Genomic DNA, 23,046 nt, shown 5'->3' with positions numbered 1-23,046 from the left:
ATTTTTGCCTAGATAGCTTTCCTTTCACATAAATATCATCACAGTATTTTATCACCTGGTTTAGGTAAGATCAGAAGAGTTGCTAGAGGATTTGCAAATTGGTCCACTAAGACTAGCATCTGACCTCCACAATAAGGTAATGCTTACATGCTTCCAATGAATGCAGCAAGTATGTGGCAGCCATACCACACTTTGATCTTTTAATTCACATAGACAGCACATCAACTTTTTAAGCATTCCTTATCACTCAAGCAAGTACTTACAGGGTCAGAAGGGCCACAGAAGTCTCTGAACACTTTTGGAGGCTCAGGTTGTATAATCTCCATTGCTATGCAAGGGCCTGAACACAACTCTGTAACCATGTCCTGGAAGAGAAAAAAGACAGAGGCAAATCTGAGCTTCTTTGGGCATTAGCAAGGGTTGTATTCTTCCCCAAAACTAGACCCAAACTTACAGGACAGGAACAATTAAGAAATATTGGTGCATTCAGGAAAGCAAAGACATGAAACAAAAATATCATTAGTATTCACAACAAAAGACATGTTTTCCATTTTGCTACTTGGTTTAGAAGATGGAAATTGAGGTAAATTGGATATTCAGCTTTAACAGGACGCTAAATAGCATGCAACAGCTTCCACAATACTTTAAATTCTTTTGTGGGTACATCCTTATCAGTCTAGACCTGGATTTCACAGCAATATCCCATAACTTGTCAAACTAGACTGAATCAATGGAACACACTTTGCTGGGTGTAAGCCTGAAAAATCACACTATGTTCAGCCAGTTCCACAGGCAGCAATGCAGTTTGCAGTGTTCCCTACAGGGAGCAGGGTACATAGCCTATATTTGTTTCCAAATATACACCTGTTTGATGGCTTTAAGTCATTAAAATGTCCCTTGGGCTTTTGGTTCTCACTGCCTTTTCTTCATGTATTACTACAGAAGCTGAGATACACAAGCCAACAGAACCTGTGCCTGTGACACCACCTGTTAGGGTAAGGGTCCTTGATCTGGCAACATTCTTGTGGTATACTGTTAACCAGAATCTCAGTTACACCAAAATCATCTGTTTCCCTGGAGCCTCCTGGAGAGTAAAGAGACATTGTGAGTTCTGAGTGGGTGATGAAGATGGGTCTTAGTTTTCATAAGCTTAAATTAACTCTGGGCATTAGTGCCATTTTGGAGTTTGTTAATTAGAGGTATAGGTTTCACAAGCAGAAAGAATCTATTTTGATGTTCTAGTCTGACTTCCTTTTAGGTTTCACAAGCAGAAAGAATCTATTTTGATGTTCTAGTCTGACTTCCTTTTTTAAATCATGGCCTTATAATTGCATACTTGTCTAGAAATCTGGGTAGACCAGTTTTAAACAAATCAGGACAATGAAAAGAACCAAAACCAGTGAGGAAAGAGGAAAGGAAAAAACATTCACAAGAAATAAGGGAGGACAGGGAAGGACAAGCAAGGTACTGCAATCACGCCCACCACCCATGGGCAGGTCAAGGATGAGCCATGGCAAAGAACAAGAGCATATAGAGTGGGCAAAAAAGCAGTAGAAAAAGAAGGATTAAGTCCTTCTCTGCCTTTTATGAATTGTGATGGAAACTAAATACACAAAGACTCCAAGTCAAGCAGCATTATTCCAAAGAGTTACTATCTTCATAACAGATTCCATGATGAGAGCATGTGCTTAATCTCCCCACTCTGAAATCAATGGGACGGAATTTTAGCCAAGCGCCTCCATCATCAACCTGATCCTAGGAAATGTAGGTAGAAGTATTCCTGAGAGGACATGAAAAGAGTGCAGACTAGTTTCATATTCTACAAAATGAACAAATATTTTAATTCCAAAAACTGTCTTAACACCAACAGATCCTCTGTTAAGAACAGGTCAAAGGGCAATATATTTCATTCTGTTAAGAAACAGTAAATTGCCACAAAGTCACTACTCTGTACAATTTCATTGAATTCTGTCATCTAAATAACAGCTAAGAGGAAAGTGGAGAAAAAACAGGCTTTTAACTTTAGTTGAATCAACTGAATTCCTCCCTGCAAACTGTGGTTTTTCTTGTTCCTCCTTTTTCTATTGTTTCTGTATCAGCACTGACATCCCACCAGCAACAGCAAACGTGAGCAAAGTTTCTCCTGACTCCTTCATTACAACACAAAGCTGAGGACTGAAGACCATCTGCCATCAACTACAGCACAGAGGCAGGTGGTACTATGTGAGACAAGCTTGGTCTACCTTACACAGTCTCATCAAGTCCAGAGTTGAATTTAAATAGCAGACACTGTTTCTCTGGTAAGACTCCCAGTTACAGCTAAATCAAATTTTCTTTAGCAAATAGTTTATTCATCAAATAACATAGTTTGTGGTCAACTAAAACCATTCCTGGAGCTGGATCAAGCTCAAGCATTTTTGATTAACAAAGTAGATTTTGAGCTGACCCAAAATAATCTCCCTCCTTTTTTCTCCATTTTCTATTCTGGCTACAGTAGGAAATACAAAGCAAAACAGTACAAAACCTGATCAGTAGTATGCAAAATCCCACGCAGGAGACACCAACAAAGCTAAAATTTTGTGCAATTGTACAGCTTTCTCTTTTCACAGAGAAGTGCTTTATATGCAATGTCAAGCCTTTATCTGACTGACAAGGGGTAACCAGAAGAAATGGGTGTACAGTTTTTGAAAAGGATTTCTGGATGCCAAGTATCTTCTGTGCTGAGTTATTTTGGAATGGTAAATAAAATTCAGATAAAAACAGACGGTTCTGAGTCACAGATATAAGAGGTCATATTCTTTCTTCAATATCCTATTTTGCAGCATACTTCTTCCTATTTGGCCTGCACTGACACTATCTATTGCTGTTCCCATATGTGCCTTCTCTGGATCCCTTTACCATCATGATTAGCTTTCCCACGTTTTCCTGTTTCACAGATACCCTGAGTGCACGGAGATATTCATTTAATTTCATTTCAGCTGAGTGCATCCAGCACATATGGCTTGCAGGACAGAGCCCTAGATTCTCACTTTTCTTCAAATCCCATCTAAAACATATCTTCTTTATTGACTTACCCTGTTTAAATGTCACCTTCCCTTCTGAGTAACTCTCCAATTAAATTATGTAACTAAAATTTGCAACTTATTAGGGGTTCAGAGATTGTACAAAAGAGCCACAGAAGATGGTAGAGAATTTCCAGTTTGGTTCAAAGCAGAGACTTCTGCAGTACCATGGGATTCTTCAGGTCCTGAAATACTGGTCAGATATTACCATATTTGAATTCTGCCACGTACCTACATGTCTGCCTGTCCAATCTTCCTTTGGCCCTCATCAAAAATAGTGTTATCAGATGAGACTTTAAGAGTATTCCCCAATCTGAGAGTGAACTAACAGTACTCCTAACCTATTTAAAGGCAAATCTACAAACCCTGTTGAAGTAAGTTAGACTAAACAACCATAAAGGGGGAAAAAGAAAATTAAAATGTCATTATCAGAGTAATATTAGTAACTGTGTAGATATCTTTTAATAATTTAACCATTTAAAAATTAAGGATAATTTGCATAGTACATAGCATGGCAGTGAAACTAAACTCATTACTATTTGTAAAATGAACCAAAATCCTCTGATGGAAGGTGATACAGAAATGCAAGCTCCTCTTCTTGTATTCCCGTTCTTCTATCTACAGTCAGGAAGTTTTATGTGATGGTACAACAAGGCATACATAATAAGATATACAGTCTTAGAAGTCCACTGGGATTACAGCATATCTTAAACTTTTTAAATTTTCTGGAGATCCACAGAAGTCAGGTCAATAAACTTATGAATAGCTCAAAATGTCATTAGGAAAGCATTCAAATACAGCAGCCTCATTGTAAACACAATAATAAATATATATTCTGGTCCAAGCCACTATTGCAATATCAAATCAAACAAAGATACAGATGTGACACATTCTCATAGCTCTACCACAATAAAATAACTTATCTGAGGTAGGGCAGGTTTCACTCTGCTGTATTTTACAAATTCCTTGGCTGAACAATTTTCACAAAAGACTCTCCTTTCTTACAACACAGACAGCACAATTTTCAAGATGAGTTAGTTTATTTGAGAACAAGCTAGAACTGGTCAAGACCAGTTCTTAAAAGAAATCCTGTCACAATCCAAAAAAAGGAAAGATGTGACTGTTTCCTCATTTAATTGTATTTTATTTTTAAACAGATTCTTCTCAAACTTATGCTTACCATATATTCAGCGACAACACCTTTGTAAATCTCATAAAATTCTTCCACATTTGCACGCTCCATGTTGAACTAAGAAAACAAAAATGTTAGCCAGTCTGCCTTAAGCAACAACAACAAAAAAATAGACAACCCTTCTTAACTAGCAAACATTCAGACTACTCTTTTAGGTTTTACTAGGTAAAAGGAATGGCTTTACAGCTGCAATATGAAGTTTGTCAACAACTTAGAAAATGACACAACAGGCAACATAGCACACAGTATCTTCTTCCACCTTAAATATAAGTAGACAACGTAGTGTTGGCTGATACCACTAAGACATGCAAGAGGATCTGTTTGTTGCATAGTAAAGGAAAGGGCCTATTCTTCATTTGTGGTGGGGATTTGAGTCATGGGGGGATTTCAGATCTCAACACTTTCACAAAAATCAAAGGGCAGGACTTACAGGACTACTCTTGGGAACAATCTCTGTGCCAACTTCCTTTAACTGCTGAGGGTGATCAGGGTGTCAAAATCCTTTAAGTATCTTTAAAAACCTTCTGCTAAATTCATATTAAATATATATTTTAAAAAATTAAGGAACAATAATTTCTTTAATCTTAGCTAGTATATTTTGTAAAGATATCTCAAATTGCTCCAGAAGAGACAGACTATCATTATCCCCCTTCTAACTATAGGGAAAGTGAGAGACAGAGAGGTAAAGTATCTTGGCTCAAGGTCACCCAGCAATGAGAAACAGATCAGCTGATCAATCAAATAATAAAACACAAATATCACAGGGACAATGCTGATCCCAAAACATTGCTACACAGTCTGCACAAGGGTTTTATATTGCAGGAAGACACCTGTGCATTGCTGTGAAGTGCATACAGCACTTCAACTTCTGTTTATCAGAAAAACATACACAAAAGGAAACCTACCATCTGCAAAGCTGAGATCTGAAATCCTTCATTGATGATGGCTTTTATAATCTTTCCAGCTAACCCTGAAGAAACACAAAAAAGACAGTATTCAATTTTAAAAGCAGAATTTACAACTGGAAGGTATCTATGCCAATATACCACTTATTTTCAAACCAAAAAAATGGTGTTGCGCTTGTGAGACAAAGCAGAGAGCAGAGCTGAGTTCACATACTGTATGTTCTATCTAAGGTGATGTGTTGATGGTTTCAAACAACTAAATTCCATCCAGATGTTGAAGAGAATCTCTACCAAAAAAAGGTAATTACTGAAGCCTTTGCTTTTCTCAGATCAACTGTAAAACACCCATTTGCTGCAAGATCAAGATTTATATTTTTAATGACGTTCCATTGGCAATACTGATGCTTAAACAGTAATCCATTTAGGGCACATGCTGCCTATTTTCTTTTTTTTATACAGTGTTCACCAGAGTGGGGGTCCTACTTTAAGCTAGAAACAATGCAGGATGATAATAAATATTACCAATAAAGCAGCAGAAAAGTTCATGTCTTCTATGGGAAAAACACATTAGTGCAAAATAACCTACTGCTTCTAAGGTTATAACTCCCAAATATGTTATTGCTGATTGAACTGCTTGCTTTAATCTCTCCAGAATGCATCCTCAAAGACTGAATGACATTGTAAAACAAAACACTAAACTTCAGAGAACAAGAACCACTGATTTTTCCACTGAATATGTATTTTAGATTTGCCTGTGCTTACAAGGTCAGGCCATTTTGAAGATTATGTCAGCCAAGTACAGTACTCTGTGTGAATGAATTTCATAGAATCAGTATTTTTACAGAACGCAAATGTTTGTCCTCTAGTACAATTTGTGAGAAACTACAAATTTGTGGACATTTATTCAGAACAGAATTAACCATAGAAGAATACCCTGTAATGAATGACAACTGCAGGATTTGACTCCTGGTCATTAAATCCTTTCATTAACTAGTCTTTAAATTGCAGGATTTTTTAGCACTGCATAAATTTAGTATATGAGAATAAAACAAAGCTAGTATCTAGGTTCTAGCGTGCTCAAGATCTAATTGTACACAGTCTGCTAATATCTGTGGCATAGTATTGGTGAGCTTCCTACCACATTAAAGGTCAGTGGAAGCTCTGAGTAAATGAGACTGATAGTTGGAGGGCTTTAAAAAATTGTGTTTACAAATGAAAATGAAAAAACCCATCCCTGAAGTATCCCCCACCGTATTTTCACATTAAGCTTTAGGTAGCAAAACCTTCCCCACATAGATTTTGGTACATACTTAGTCCTTGCAGCTCTTTGGGTTTACAGAACATAGAAACAAGCAGAGGCAGGTGCAGCTCCTGTCCCACTATACTGTTACACCATGGCTCACTAGCACTGATAAAAGTTTCCTTATAACACTGCTATAAAACCAGGGAAAAAAAATTTCCCCTTTTTTTTTCATGGTGACAAAAAAATAATTGCAGCAGCAAAATGAAGAGACTTGGACAGGTTTGCCCAGGAAATGCAAGACCACGTCTGAGAGAGAAACCAGACCTCTAGTTTCTTTTTGTCCACACTGCTGAAAAGGCTGAGCAGTTCAGATGCTTCCACACAGGTTCCAGCGAGGCAGCGAGCCTACAGTCTTGACTTCAGACATGAATGGCCAGTTTATAAAGAGATTAAGTGACTGGCTGGGGATCATTCAGGAAAGAAATAAAAGAATAAATAATCTGTGACAGAGCATAAACATTTCCTCATTCTCAATCTTCAGAGCCAATACTCCAGTCAGCAGCCACTGCTTCACCAGAAACCAACAAAGACAAAGAAAGGTCACTGGCAGACAAATAGCAACCGCCACTTGCAGGGACAAGGCTATGATAAAGGTACAAGAAAGCTGCTTTGCCCAAAAGATCTCCATTTTACACTTTATCAGTTAAGAATGGGCCACTCACATAGGGCTTCACAGCTGGAAAGCATCTAATTAAAATACATCAGGTATCAGGTTCTGGGGTACTATGGAGATCTGCTATTTACAGAACTTTTGTCCTCAGCAGTTTTATGAGCTGTAAGCAAAATCCATGTTTTAGAGAAACAAAGGGGGACTCAAATATTCAGCTTTCTGGGCTGTTTCTCTAATGAAGTCATTAAGATTTTCATTCTCTGTAGAGACGAGACAGGCTTCTTTAATTATAGAAAACAAAGTAGGGAGATATTTTGCATAAAGGTCTTTAATACAAGGTTCCTGTAATAATTAACTGTAATAAACCTATCAAGATTTTCCTGTACTTTGTATTCCTGAGTTCACTCTTGCTCATGAGAGCAACAGAGCACCTTGTTGCTCCAGACAGATTGCCCACAACTGCAACCCCCAAAAGGCTTAACCAAAGGAATTATAGTCACCATTGTACACAGAGAGATGCCTTCCCAAAAAATTTCAAAGCGCCTTGAGGAAGACACATGAGATGTCATTTATGTTTGCAAATCAAGATGTTAGCTCCACTTCTCAGATGTGGGAATTGAGGCACAGGAGGATAAGCGAGTTGCCAGTGGCAGCACAGATCTACAAATCCAGTGACTCGGCCTCCCTTGTCCCAGTTTAGGCAATACACGTATCACTTCTCCTAGGGACACATTCCTTTCAAATTCTACCTGAACCAAAATAGAGACAAAAAGCATAGATGCAATCCCCAAGCAACAGAAGAATGGAAGCTCAAGGCTCGGCTTGGGATCTGTTTCAGCCTTTCAGCCAGTTGCATGACTGAACTGGGACGTGTCCTCTCCTTTGTGGGCAGATAAGGCTGAGGAAAAGAACTAATTAGACAGAGTGCCATTTCAGCAGCTTTCAACAACTTGTTTTCAACTTTAAAATCCAGATCTGTAGTGAAAAAACAACTTCTGAAGGACCCTTCAAACAGGGCCAGTGCATGTTTAAAATGTGATTACAGTAAGAACCCAAATCAAAGCTGCAGATTAGGCACCAGTTATGATGAATTTTCAGTCACAAAGCACAAAAGAGTCACAAGCATTACTAAATACAACTAGGGGAATTTAATACTAATCCTAACAAATATGAAAGTGAAAGAGAGAAAGAGAGAGCATGCACACGCTTTATGTCTCTTAGGCAGCATTACGTTACTATGAACCTAATACAGGACAGATAATCTTCCAACATATTTTAATCAACTAAAATGATAAGGCACTAAGACCTCCTCAGTTACATTGATCTTCTACAATTTGTTGCTTTACAACATACAGTATTTGAAATTTGTCCTTCATTAAGAAGGAGAAAGTAGCAGAGAAGACATCAGACTGCAAAATATTACAACTGTTTGCAGAATTATGGATTGGAATAAAATAAAACAGTCCACGAAAGTCACTTTTAACCTAACAGCACTTTAATTAATGGGATGTAACAGCTGTGTTACTGGGACCTGCCAGTCCTAGTGCACTATGAACCACCAGCCCTACAACTAGGGATGTTACATTCTCTTCACTTTGTTCTTGGCCTGTTTCCCAGTTTAACCATTCCACCATTAAAAGCTTATTAGGCAAGACAGCAGACTGCCTTCAAAGCAAGTCAAGAACTAGCTTCCTCATCTCAACCTCTATACGTCATTTTTTTAATACCCTTCCAATAATTAAAAATAATTCCTCTGCAACAGCAACAGTTTTTTGACAGGAATACACAAACTGCTGTGACTGATCAGATCAATGATCCACTTAATCCAATAACATATTTCTAGAAGTAACCGGTACCAGATGCTTAAAGTAGCACTAACTATAAGTAGCAATTTCATTTCATGTCTATTGTTGACGTTTTAAAATGCAATTTTGCTTCACAGTATAATGAAATTATCTGAGTCCTTATTGGCAAGTGTTAAGGTCCTGTCCCAAAACTCCAGAGAATCACAATCAGGCTTGACTCCCAGCCAAGTCCTTTGTAAATTTCAAAAGAGGAAAAAGTGGGACTCAGAGCTGGGCCCTCCTGCAACATATTCCAGTTGAAGTTCTCACTAATCTTTGTTTCAGACAACATTGCAAAACACTGTGCAGTAGGAAGCTGACAGATGTCCTTCTCAAAAAGTGCACTTCCTCCCATCAGTTGATCAACCTTTCTCCTGAAGAACAAGGTTTATCGAACTCTTCTCCTAGAGAAGAGAGGGGTTTTTTCCTACTTAGAAATAACGCAACTCTAGGCATTCTTACTACACAACATAAATACATCATTTCTAGACTCCTCAAAAGTTTGGCCATAGTGATAATCTGCAGCTATTGATCTCCCAGCCTCACTATGTCCTGTATGAAACAGGATATACAGTCATTTTTGTATTTGTACTCTGGAGCACAAAGAAGTGGGTCACAGAGGGACGGGGGTCTCCTGAGCAACACACACTGCAGGCCAACAGAGAGGAGAAGGGGAGCTCAAAAGCTACCCAGCCTAACCATGAAGGGGGCAGGAGGGAAAGACAAGTGGATGCAGACAGAAAATAAAGAGGAACATGTGAGGAAATGATGAGAGAATATTGTTCATAGTGATAGAATCCAAGATATTCTATCATTTCTCATTTCTCCCTAGGCATTGTATTAAAGAAGAACCTTAAGAAGTTTGAAGGGCAGCTTTACAGATATTTATGGAGAACTCCAACACACTGCAGCACTGGTGAAAATCTTTACAAACAATATTAATTTGAAAATACCAAAAGGGTGAAGACAAAAGATATCACCACTGCTTTACTGGAGAAAAGAAGTTGGCATTTTGCTAGCACAAGAAAAATTATGCATACAGACAGTAAATCTTAGGGACCTTGAAACCAAAATGGCTGAGTGTCTGATGCAACTGAGAATGGGAACCAATAGAAAGATTCAAAGGGGGTGGAAGGTTCAAAGGCTTAATCCCCGCTGCAATTTTCTGAACCACTATGAACAAGGCAAGACCACACTTGTGAATGCCAGACAGGGCATTAAGACACGAAATTACGAAAACCTGTAGGAAAAAGAAACTGTTCTGGGAGTTCTTGCATAGGAACAGACTGGAATAGTCACACTTAAAATAAAGATATAAAAACCCATACAGAAATTCAAGTCAAAGATCACAGCCAGGCTACAGAAAGTATCCAGCAATTTAGCTGTGCAGTGTGTGCCATTTGAGAAGGGAATCTGAGGAAGAAAGAAAGATTAAGAAGGAGAGATCAATACTTCTGCAACAGTTATGCTGAACTCAAACTGATGGCTGTATGTTTACAAAAAACCAGAAAGGCTTAGGTTTCTGTCTTTCATTGTTCTTGTGCTAAGAGAAAGCTTAAAAAGAAATACCCAGTTTGTTTTTCTTTTCACCTCTTTCTTTCGAGTTTTTAATTATCTTGTACTCCTTTAGCACATGCACTCTGATTTTTATTCACTTGAAAAGAATATGGTCACTCTGGCCGGAGAATGTTTCTATGGCTATAATGATTTTCATTTACTTTTGCTTATTTCTTGAGTGTGAACAAAACCAAACATGGTATTTTAGTTGAGGCTGTACCACTGGATTATATGATGGCATTCAGTATTGTAATTCAAACCATTTGTATGCTTACTAATATTTATTTCTTTTTTCTGGTTATCCCGACTAAACACTGTGCATGGGACTTCTCATGAACGGTTACAGTTACAGAAAGGAAATGGTTAAAATTATGCCTTGTAGCGTGCATTAGCCCATAATTATAAACAATAATTTTAACCTACTATTGCACTGTCAATTAACTTAACTCTGGAGGTTGAAACCCTCAGGAGATCCCCTATAATCTGTTCCAGCCTTTACTAATTTTATATTCCACTTCCTGTGGAAGGTTTGCCCACTCACTGTCCTAGATCAATACTAAATACACTGTAAGCTCGTATCATTTATTTTCCACTTGGCGAAAGACTATCACATATTCCTACATTCTGTGTCTTGCTCTTTTCAGACCCAAAACCTTGCCTTTCTCCTTATGCTCTGATTTGAAAAGGGCAGTAAGAGAAGAGACTTCAAGATATTTATATTTTGCTCCAAGGTACAGTGAAGTTAGACTATGCATGGCTGCATTTTTTTAATTTTTCTAAAATGTTCGCAAAAACTTCTGGTAACAAAAGTTCCATTACATCCACAGATATGAGGCCAGTGACATACTTTGAAGTTTTCCTTAATGATTAGATTAAATCTTCTTTCATCTAAATTAGTAAATATGCATGTATTTTCCAAATTTACATACAGAAAGCTGTATAACCCTGTCTTCTCCATCTCAGGTTACATAAATGAAACCTTTCAAGTTTTCATCAAGTTTTCACTGGCTAAATCTCTTATTCTTTTTGCTCTCAGTTGATTATGTTATTTTTGAAACACAGTGCCCAGAAACTGGGCATGGTACACAAGCTGGATTCTCACCAGCACTGAGCAGAACTAGTTACTGAAAAAAAACCTAAACAAAGCGTGTCTAACATTGTGAACACTGATTGTGCTTATGATAGATATGCACATATATCACATGCTACATATGCACAGATAGCATATGCTTATGATATATTGCTATTCCAACTATTTATCTACAGACTTTTCACTGATACCCTGCCAGTTCTTCTCTATTTGCTATTTGCGCATTTGTTTTCCCTCCTCCATGGCAGTGCTATGCAGTTGTCTACGTTCGGTTTCATCTTCTTCAGATTGCTTCATTTCTACAGTTCATCAGGAATGTTCTGAATTCTAATCACATCCTCCAAAACCGTTGTAGGTGCTTGGTACCACGTGCAAACACTGCAAGCATGCTCTGTCCTTCCCCATCCAAGTCATTGATGACAATATTGACAAGAACTGGCCCAAGGATGGGTGACGATTTCACTTGTAAAGCCCTTTTAATTTGATGTGCTCCTGTCCAGTCCAATGTTCAGGAAAATTTTTAAAGCTATGCATATGCCCATGCTGCACAGATCTAAACGTATGAATTGCTTCGCTAAAGGAAAATTTTGGTTTCCTAACAGCAAGATAGAAGACACTGATATTCAAGTGAATTAGACTATCTGGCTCTGTTTTACCTTCCTTTATGGAAAGCATACTTGGAGAATTCAGAGATCAGTATAGCATATTTTCCTTCAAAAAAGACATGCTGGTAAATGTCCATCATATCTTCACTTTCTAAATGGTTTAAATGAAATTATAGACTCTTGATTCATCAGTTTCCTTGGTATGAAAGAAGTTTCATTAGCCTGAAATTCCCTGGATCACTCTTAGAATTAACTTTTCTTTAACCCTTTAAGAATGAAAATCTTAAAATGCAGTAACAAGACACTCATTCCTAATGTATCTTTTCATATGTGCCATTTGATCTGTTTTTTTCTCTGAAGTATACCTCCTCCTCTTCCTTCTAGTCTCAAACTGTCAGAAAGGATTTCTAGATTCAGTTCACCTCCCCCTCTTAATCAATTCAAATGTAAAATACATTTTTCATAACTCAAAAAAAAGAAATGTCACTTCCCCACTAGCCACTGAAATCCAAAGTCAAAGTTGGGAAGCCAATGCCAAGCTGCTAAAACTTTATGCAGGAACTAATCAAAAACCAACATTAGGCTTAGTTTCAAAAATAAACATCCCAAGCAAGGAATATCCATCATTACAACTACAGCAAATAATTTAAAACACAGACAGAAGTGGATGGACTACTGTTCTCATGGAAGCTACATTTTTTTCTAAAAAAATGGTGATAAAGTGGTAAAGTTGGTTGCTTTTATTTTAATCACTTTTTCCTAGCTTCTCTAAAGAGAACAAAAACAAACAAACAAAAAAAACCCCAGGACCACCAGACACCACCAAACACTTCAAAACCCTATATATAATATATTCAAGGAAAACATAAGAAACAAAGTACATTTAATTTTGCATAAATACATCTTCTGCCTGGGCAAATCTGTCTGCAAAAAAGGCCTGCATGTGAAAGCGTAGTGCTTTACTAGGTAGTTTTCACATGACTGCACCACTAAGATTGCCATATTGCAATATTGCATGTGGGAATATCCAGAGGTCACATCTCAAATGATCTACTGTACTTCTTTGAAGTATATGCAAAGATTTGTGTTCATCCTACTTTTTTTTACATTTCCAGATTCTATCTTCAAATAGTTCCTTCTAGACTTCTAATTGTTAAGTGTATCAAGGCTATCACTGATGCCCCTCGGTACTCAACTTTGTAGACAAGATACAAAGAAAAGTTCTGCCTACGATGAGGTGAAGTCCATAGCATCTGCATTTCACCTTTCTATTATGAATACTTATCACAGACAGAAGATATACTTTCAGATTACTTATGAGAAAATTCCTTTCCTCATTTTTTCTCAAGTATGAGAAAACAGCTTTCTGAAAACCTTGTTCTATTTTAAAGTTTCCTGAAAATCAAAATAATGTTACTCAAACTTACATCTAAAAACCCAGGGTGAAAAAAAAAAAAAACCAATTTCCAGAGTTTGTTTACCATTTTTAAAAATCTTATCTAATGAATACAAATCATCATGATAAAAAACAATGATCTAGATACCTAGTCTTGAGAATGATGACAAATCTGCACCTCTTCTATCCCATCCTCTTTTTCTTTTCCAGCTTATTTCCTTGCCTAACCACATACATGTAACTTCACTTAGCACACTACAGAGGTCAATTGGACATTTTCACAGCAATGCCTTCTCTCTTTCAAAGACCAACAAGTATATCGTGTGTCAGGAACAGCTCTTCAGTTGTTTGCAGTCAGGCATATAAGCTACTAAAATGCTGGATTTTAGTCCTTCTCTACCCACTCTCTCTTGTAAAGTAACTTCCTTTGAGATCCTACGTAAGTAAACCCTGGTTCTGTACCTGCTTGAGACTGAACTAATGTCCTTGGTATTCTTTTTGTCCAAGTTAGGTTTGTCTCTGGAGCAAAGAACTACTCTCTCAATTAAAATTTTTCCAAGTCTTCACATAAATAAGGAAATATGATTCTTAGGGTTACCTGTCATGCAGCATTTTGTTGATCAATATAAAGGTCTATGAATTTCTAAAGCAGTCCAGTAGGTATTAAGTTAAGATAGCAGCGCTCTCTAAGATTTATCATCCACTCAGAACAGGTCTAAAACCTTATTTCCACATAATATCTTTTCCACATGGGAAGAACCCACTCCCACTCCTTTTGTTTTCTATGAGACTTAAATTTTAGTTGAAGAATAATGTGGAAGACAGCACTGTAACTTTTTTTACCATTATTATAACAAAAGAGGGACAAGGGTTTAACTTACCAGCAATGTTAGAACAAAATCTCAAGCTTAAGACGTACTAGGAGAACAAACCTGTCTGGGTAGCTAGTCTCACATCTAGGAGCCCTCAAGACCATAGAGGCTTCCTCACATCTAGGCAGGCCTTTCAGTTTGCATCAGGTCCAATGAATTCCTCACTAGCAGTTTTGCTTTTCAAATTCGTGGCACAGTTCTAGCCCCAAATTTGTTTTGGGCAAAACTCTGACTTTAGGAGAACCCATGTCTCAGCTTGGGAGTGCAGAAAAGGAGGGAAGGATTTCACCTCTCACGCTCTGTGCTGTAACCTAAGTACAAAATGTGAAATGTAACAAACTTCTGACCTCAGCCTTTATAGCCTGATCACCACTACTTTCATCATTTTTTCCCTGCTCGTTTTTCAAAGGAATTAAGGAAAAGCCACATCAAAGAAACTTTAAACCAGTCACAAAATACCAAATTCTAATTCCTACAGCAAACATGACTAAACTGTTACACATAAATACATTAAAGTTAATCCCACCCAGTGATCTACAAGGTGTTATTTCTGCCAACAAAACAGTCAAGTCATAACTGTCCTCAGGGCATTAAACTGAAGTTCATCCACTTTGGTGCACTTACAGTTTTGGCTTCTGAGCACTACTGCTAATACCTTCAGATCTAATAACATAAGGGGAATTACAAAAAGAGAATGTCTAAATGATTGCAACTGTGACCATGTATCTGAATTATCAGAAGCTCCAAGCACAAGAAGCAAGTGGGTTACAGAACACAGATCCACACTAAAATTCTCCAATTATTAAACAATTAAGCCCTATAGTCCTAGTAAACACACTGAGGAACTGTGCTTACTAGTTAACATCCTCCTCGACTGAAAACTGGTCTCAGGAGAAGACAAGGACGAGGCTAAAAGACACTGAGATGCATGGCAGATTCTAGAGGAGTCAAACCACATCATGTCTCCCCAACACACCCCTGGACAGAACAAGTCTGCATGGAGTAGCATCAGGTTGCTTTTGCATTCTTTCAGCTCACAATAAAGAGGAATTGGACTGCTCTTGCAAACCCTCTTCAGAGTTAAAATACAACCACCTCACCACTGCCAACTTTCCAGCCAGCCAGGGAAGTACTTCATCTTTGCCGGGAGGAGCCGCTAGAGAATGAGCTAAAGCTGTCTAGTCCGGAGCGCTGGGCTACGTTGCCTTCAATGGCCTTCCCAGCTGTTTTCCCATCTCTGATCCTCCACAGAAGACGTTATGCTGACACCAGACTGACAAAATAGCTATTGCCTTACTTCTTTAAGAGGTGCGTATGATACACGGTCCTAAGAGGGCTGGCGATACCACCCCTCCAGCATTACCAGCACCCTTGACAGCTGAAGTTAAACTTTGTGTAACTCCCCGGACACCCTTTATCAGGCCCCAGGGTTCCTCTGCAGCTTGGCAGACGCTTTTGGTACTCATGCTTACAGGACTTATCACGTGCATGAGTGCTGCGCCAGGTCCTGCTGCAGGTGCTCAGGCTGTGCTGCTGCAGCTGCCTAGCAACAGATGTTTCTGTATGCCCATCAGGAGAGGGTCAGCAAGGCCAGAGATAAAACCAACGGTGATTTTCCACTGCTTTGTCACTGGATAGGAACCCTATAAACCCTCTACAGTAATCAAAGTCAGTTTCTAAGAAAGGACTCTGTCCGAGAATTAACCAGTGTAAACTACAGATTAGGTCCAGCCTTTTGACAGCTTGCAAGGTATGCTTGCTGAAAAGCCTCCTAGCTTACAGCTGTGGTTAAAGCAAACCATCCTCCAGGATGGAAAAATAGAAGATTTTTTCCTTCTAAGAATCAGTTATGCAACAGACTCCGGAGGAAAAAGAAACGCTGGGAAAAAGGACCAGAAAGCAAAATTCAAATCATGAATTCCGTCAAAAGTTTCTGCAGAAATAAAGACTAAATCTCTGTATAAACTCAAGTATGCAAGTGAAACTTCACATAATTGTAAATGTGTAATGAGCAGATTATATTCATCGTAATTAGATAATCAAGTTCAAAGCCTCAGCAGCACATAGGAAATGGCAAAAAGGTTTATTTTTAGATACTCGATACCAAAAATTTGTGGAGCATAAATCAAATCTGCAATGCATAAGAGGCTCTGCTGCTTTGACCCACAAAAATTCCTCTCCATGCCTCTGCCTCTGCCTCGCCACCTTTTCACACTGATGGCCACACAGCATTTCCTTTCGTCTCCAGCTGCTGTGTTTCCACTTACGTTCTGCCCACCAGAAACAGCAGGGTGGACAGCCACACCTAGAAGCACCATTGCTGGGGGTAAGCAAGTTGATTATTTTTAAGATGAGGCAGTCTCCTACACGCAATTTTGCCAAGAGGGCCGCTCACAAGCTGCTATAGCACCTACTTCAACTGAGATACAGGAGATGTTGCTGATATAACCAGAATGTCTAGGGTATCACTGAACACAGTTGCTAACAGCCGTTAAAAAGGAGATGAGATGATCCCACTCTGTCATGGATCACTGAGCACAAATATGTCAGCCCTTCCTTTCTCAAACTTCCTGCTTACAGATGCACAATCCATGGGGCCAACCTGCTCCACCTCTAATCCCTGAAGATGGGCTTCTGCCTTCTTGTCTGCTTGTTTCAGACAGGCACCTGAGAGTTCTCCTGAGCAGATTGTTTGGTCCCCCTAAACCCTTTCAGCATGCTATTCCCCAGCTCCAAAACAGTCTGCACAGGGAAGGAGGAATGGTGGCACTCCCATAGACACAGCCTGCCACTGCCACACAGCATGCTCAAAACTTTAAAAGCTTTAAAATCTACAGGAGGCAAAGGCTATGCTCCTTCAACTTTAAAACAGTCAGTTTAATCATAAGAGAGTAATTTCAGAATTAAGACTTCCAAAAACTGTTGCAAAGCTAGCGCACAGCTCTCTACTCTGTCGTGGATGGTTCTTCCTAGGTGTGATGATCCAAAGTGCACTGTAAGAAGACCAAGTGTACCAAAAGGGATGCCACTCAGTGATATTTTTGTTGTTACTCACAAAAATAGGCTGAAGGAGAATATGAGAAAGGCTAAGGAAGACAGAAGAGGTCAGGCAAGGAAAGCCAAATCCATTCCCCTGCAACATTCCTGGCCCATTGGGCTGATGTTGGAGAGTTCCTGCAGCACTTGTGAAGGAGGATCCATCTTGCCTCAAACTGCAGACCGGAATCAGTCTAGTTGCAAGATGAAGCCACACCAGTGCTCTCAGCCAGAGTGAGGCCACCACCCAGCCACAGTGACTCTTCCCTAAGCCCAACTCCCCATCAGAAGCCAGACTTCTGGAAAGTTTCCAGGATCTCCTCAGTCTCATAATCTCTTTAAGAGATGCAGCACCTGTGGCTTTTGAAACATTGAAAGTAACGTTGGAGAAAACAGGCAGGAACAACAGAGCTTAGTAAGGTAAAAGCATAGCCAGTCCCTGAATTCCAACATTCTTGATATTAATTTAAAATTGATAAAATGCTTTGCTGACTTAGAAAAGAAAATTCAGTTTTGGTTTCTTCATTCTCTTGAGGGTAGTAATCAAAGCTGTACAGACGGAGAACACTCACACAAGGTACACTTTGTCTTTCAAATTTTAGTTACTGTTTGGCAGCTGTGGTCTGCCTTTCCAGCCCTCTGTGGTGTGAGAGAAAGGACTATATATTGGATATTAAGCTCAACTTTAGTCCAGTCTTTCTAGCGCTCACATTGCAAAGCTGGGTGTGCACTTACATTTTCCGTTTATCTGTACCCATACCTCTTACTCTCTCTCACCACCCCCACCTCCTCCAGACACTCACACTCCCAGGCTGGAGTGCAAACAGGGCCAGAATTTGTCCTTTGGTGATTCAGAAAAAATCTGAGAAGTTCAAGAAAAAAGAAGGGAAGTAACAGACAGGGCACTATGAAATCTATAGAAATGAAGATTAAAAGTAGGAAGGAACAAACTGAGCTCACTAAGAGTCAGTCTGAGTGCCCATATGTAATAGAAATTGTATATTAAGTAAGAAAGCACAGCCCAAGCCATCCACCTTGCTATTTTCACAATCAAATTAAGGACCCTAACAATCCTGCCACGGAAAAGTTTGTCCTCTGCAAACATTTAGCTACATAAGATCATAGTCCCAGCTGCTGCCCGTATTTCTGTAAATGGAACATCACTCTGTCTTTGCTGCATGGCAGACTTATCAGTAGCAGATACCATGCAAGGCCTCAAAGAGATAACAGGCATATTATCAGCAGTGAGTGAGAGACTCTTTCTTGTGAAAGCCTTTTTTTTTTTTTTTTTTTTTCAGCAAGCTCTCCAGACATCCCACTTGAGGTGTGAAAGGCCTGGAAACTGCTATGGCCACTTCTGCTGTTTCCATTTCAGCTATCCACAGAGAAGTGATTAAAATGTTGCAGCGTGCTCTGCATCTTACTAAGAAAAATCTCAATGCTTTCACACGGCAGTATTTATTCTGCACTCAAAAATACTGTTGCAGTTCCAGAGCCAAAATATTTTACTGCACCCACTGCTCCTACACATGCTCCTGTATCTAACTAGAGGACACAAAAGTGAGATTATTTTTGCATGGTAACAGTTGGGCATTAAACATTTCCAATACTCATATGGTGAGCTCACAGGGCATTCTCCAGCACAGAAAGCACCATGGAGTCCAACAAATGCCTTAGGTCTTTGGCTCACTTTCATAAACAAGCCTTTTCTACTTTCCATCCCCACTGCATTCAGCAGAACAAGGTTCATATCAGCACAAATCTCCCTTTGTGAGTAGGTTTAATGTAATGTGTTACTGTGTGAGTGGAAGGCCCTGCAATATGGCCAGGTGTCCTGCTTTCACTCTGCCGTGAGGATGCTAACCTCCAGCAGATGAGTGTGGTAGGCAGACGGGAGCAAGGACACAGCAAGCTGTCACAGTAAGATTCATGAAATCTCATGTATATTTTTATCCTTTTTTTTTTCACCTTCCCTTCTTATTCTGAAATTAACAAGCATCCACATGGAAAGCACACGACCAACTCTTCATGGAACTGAACTGCAGAAATACTAAAGGTGTATGAAAGACAACGTATCTGTGCACTTTTGCATGTACTATAAAATATACCCTGTGCTCTTGCAGTCTCATTCTCCCAAAAAAGGCCACAGGAATGATCATGAAGCACACATTGCTTTCACCTCCACTATTGGCATCGCTTACCTTCATTAACTGCGTGAGGCTTAATAATGCAACAAGTACAGTTTGTGAATTTTGCGCTGCTGACTGGTCCACGACCTCCACTGGAGGGAAAGAACAACTCCAGCTCCTGAAAACAATTGTAATTGAATACATTTCAGATTGATCTAGCTGCATACATCAACTTTTATCGTAAGTAACAACATCTGAAGTATCCATAGTCACAGAAGAGAAACCTTAATTACAGATTTTTGTGCTACAAATACTTTCTCCCTATAATATTCTCTCAAATATATCTTTCCCTCTCTGGCACCATTGCTACAATCACAAAAACATGATTTGAATATTTCTTGCAATGCCTTTCTTTTCACTTCTGCAATGCAATCCATTTCAATTCAGAACATTCAAAAAGTTGCTGCCACAAACATTTAGTAGAGGTGTTCCCAGTTTTCTGGATTCTCTCTCTCTTCTGTCAGTATCTTTCCCAAATCCACTCATATATACACATATTTTATCTTCCCTCTTTTCATATCATCTTTTCCACTATATGAGCAAAAATGCAACAACCATCCATTTCTCAGCATGTTTTCTTTCTGTATACAAAACTGGTCTCCATCCCATTTGTTTAGATTTTTTCCTTTTGTCTTAAACAACTAAACTTTGTCTAAAATCGTTGACTCACACCTTATGCCTTATTGACCCTATTTTTTTTTTTTTATCTTACTGAATTGAAGCTGATGAACTCAATTGCTCTGATTTCTGGGATGAATCAAAAGAACCTCTTTGCCTCCAATCACTTCCTTTCCTCCCACCATCACTATTCAGGTATCACATAGCTTGGGTCTTAGACCATACTGGGGTGAGCTTGACAGCCAGGTTTCTTTCCTCAGTGATATTTTTTCCCTGTTCACTGCCAGCTTCACACCTTCTCCATACCATTTATTTGCATATGTTACACAATCTGCCAATTAACACTAGTCAAATGCTCAAAACACAGATTCCATTTCAGACCTATTGGTCAAATTCAGTAAGAGAATTGATAAATTTCTATTTAAGGGAAATAATATTATCCTGGAAATACTACTACTGAAACTATCTGATTTTTTCCTGTGTAACAGTAGCAGTGCTAAAGGACATTTCCTGGAATTGCCTCATTTAATTTACTAGCTCAATTCAGATGGAATAGACTTAGCTATCTCCCAGTCTTTAGCTCATGGCACTCTGACGATTTCTGTAATGCTTACTTGAACAACTATACAATTCAAACGAATGGATCTTTCAATAGAAGGGAAAATGGTTTTTCTTTTTCTCCTAGCAAATAATCCACATTTTAAGTGGGCCCATCTGAGACAAAAGGGTTCATTTCCTACATACTTCTACTGATAAGATGCTGCATGCTTCAAAGACCTTGTCTCACTCTGTTAACTAATGTTTACTCTAAAAGAAGCAGCAAGGAAAAGGCAGCAAAATATTTACAATATTTAACACTTTGTTTTATCCATTAAGAGTCATAACAGGAAAGTAACTAAATAACGCTGAAGGACTAGGATAATGAAATGCCAAACTATAACCAAGTGGAGCCTTAAAAAGAAAATTCTTTTCCTTTCTCTTTATTCCTGATCTAAAGAAATTCCAAAATTTGGCCTGCAGAGAGACACCAGCTTAGAGTATGCCAGAGGCATACTTTCACTTGGCATTTAGCCCCCAAAAGAACAATGCAGTCTTTCACTCTGACTGTTCAGTTTACAATAAGTTCATTAAACATGGTTGAGACTTCAGCTTTCCTTCAGAAGAGTTAGTTTAGGTCCCTTTAGCTTATATTTCTTTCTTTTCAGCAAAGCTTCTGTAAGACACAGCCAACTGGTTTCCACAGCAACTGCTATACAACCATATAATACTGGGCCTACTAAATTAAAACAGGCACAGGGGTATTCAATTCACAATTTTGGTTGATTTATTGAAGAGTGTTATCAGTAACACCACAAAGATGCACACACCTGCAAAAGTTCAGCAAAATAATCCCACAGTCATAAAAATGCTGCAAGATGAATGGGGCCTTCAAACACCATTTCAAAAATAATGAAATGCAGAAAGAACAACTTAAGCCAAAGCACATACTTATGCTTCTAATCAAAATTTTATGTGAATAGATACTCTTTCCTACACTCTCGGTTCAAAAGCAGGCACAGTTGTCATGGCAGTACACAGGAACAAGGAGAAACTTTCACCCTTATATATGAAGACATCCAGCTATTTTACCAGAACTACAAAGACTTTTCTGACTATAATTCTCCTTCATCAGAAAAGATCAATTTCATCCAAACTCTTTCTGACTCTGTACTGTTTTCATCAAGCCTGCCAGCAGAAAAAGTACTTCAGGTCCAGCATATGATTTCTTGTCAAAACCAGAGGCACACGGAGAGGATCCAGCAGCCCAGGCACGGTGCAGATAAGCGAAATGAGTGCTTGACCAGCAGAAAACCGCCCACGCTTTGCAGTTAGCTTACTATGCCACGCAGCCTAACAGCCAGCTAGAAGAAGCGACTGGCTAACTCTGCCCTCACTGCCAGGATATAATCTCTATGTATATTTTCTAGTATACAGTACTTGGCAGCTTATTAGGTATTCTGGGGCAGGTCTCTCTCCAGCTGTGCTACTGCAGCTGTTCCAATTTAAATAGAGGAAAGACTAGGATCAAGGAAGCAACAACTGGTATCTTTTCCCCACTGCTCTAGAGCTAAGGCACCACAGTGCAATACCAATCAATCATGAGGTAAACTTTATTCTTGCCATCATTTATCAGCATACCTACCCCACAACAACACACACAAATAGTCAACTCAATTCTGCAGAAATGCAGGTAGTATCTATCACCCAGTCCCTTGGCTTTTTCTTAGCACTAAGGAAAGACATACTGCAAACCAAACAAAAGAGAACCGAACTCCTCAAAGCCAAGCCCACTGTATTACCTCTCAAACCACAAAGCACTACAAAGTGGCCTGTTTTCATAATTATTCATTCTGAACAATAACAGCAGAGGAAAGTAGGCTGCAGGCAGAAGACTAGTGAGGAGAACAGTGTGGAGGAGAACAGATAAGCAAAGCACAGGAGGGCACAAAAGGATTTAGTTGTTTAATCCCTTTCTTTTTATGACCAACATTGGTAGGCTATAGGTAGATTACGCAGACTATGCAATTAACTCAATGTTTGTAATGTACAGAACACATTAAAAATGACCAGGCATGCTCTCCTGATCAAAGTGCCCAAGGTTCCCCTTTGTGACGGAGATAAACAAGATTTCTGTTTTCAGACAGTGTATTTTTCCATGCTAAAAAGGATCCATGAAGAATATCTAAACTAGTTCTGAACTCAAGTGGGGGAAAAAATGAGGAATTCC

At 39.0% G+C, this 23,046-nt stretch overlaps 1 protein-coding gene across 2 annotated transcripts in view; it reads right to left on the bottom strand.

Moving 5' to 3' along the window:
* NME7 (NME/NM23 family member 7) overlaps positions 1–23,046 on the bottom strand; it is a 92,869-nt gene that overhangs the window by 35,567 nt on the left and 34,256 nt on the right. For both annotated transcript variants that reach the window (XM_030019822.2, XM_030019823.2), the window contains exons 7-10: positions 19,674–19,779; positions 5,160–5,224; positions 4,243–4,311; positions 264–365 (exon numbers count right to left, since the gene is read on the bottom strand). In XM_030019822.2, the coding sequence (XP_029875682.1) occupies positions 264–365; positions 4,243–4,311; positions 5,160–5,224; positions 19,674–19,779 (342 nt within the window). The remainder of the gene's footprint in view (positions 1–263; positions 366–4,242; positions 4,312–5,159; positions 5,225–19,673; positions 19,780–23,046) is intronic.

The sequence above is a fragment of the Aquila chrysaetos genome, chromosome 7 (genome assembly GCF_900496995.4).
Source record: "Aquila chrysaetos chrysaetos chromosome 7, bAquChr1.4, whole genome shotgun sequence".
In the NCBI taxonomy this organism is placed as follows: Eukaryota; Metazoa; Chordata; class Aves; order Accipitriformes; family Accipitridae; genus Aquila; species Aquila chrysaetos.
Note: the sequence above shows the minus strand (reverse complement) of the source record. Positions and strands in the feature narration are given on the sequence as shown.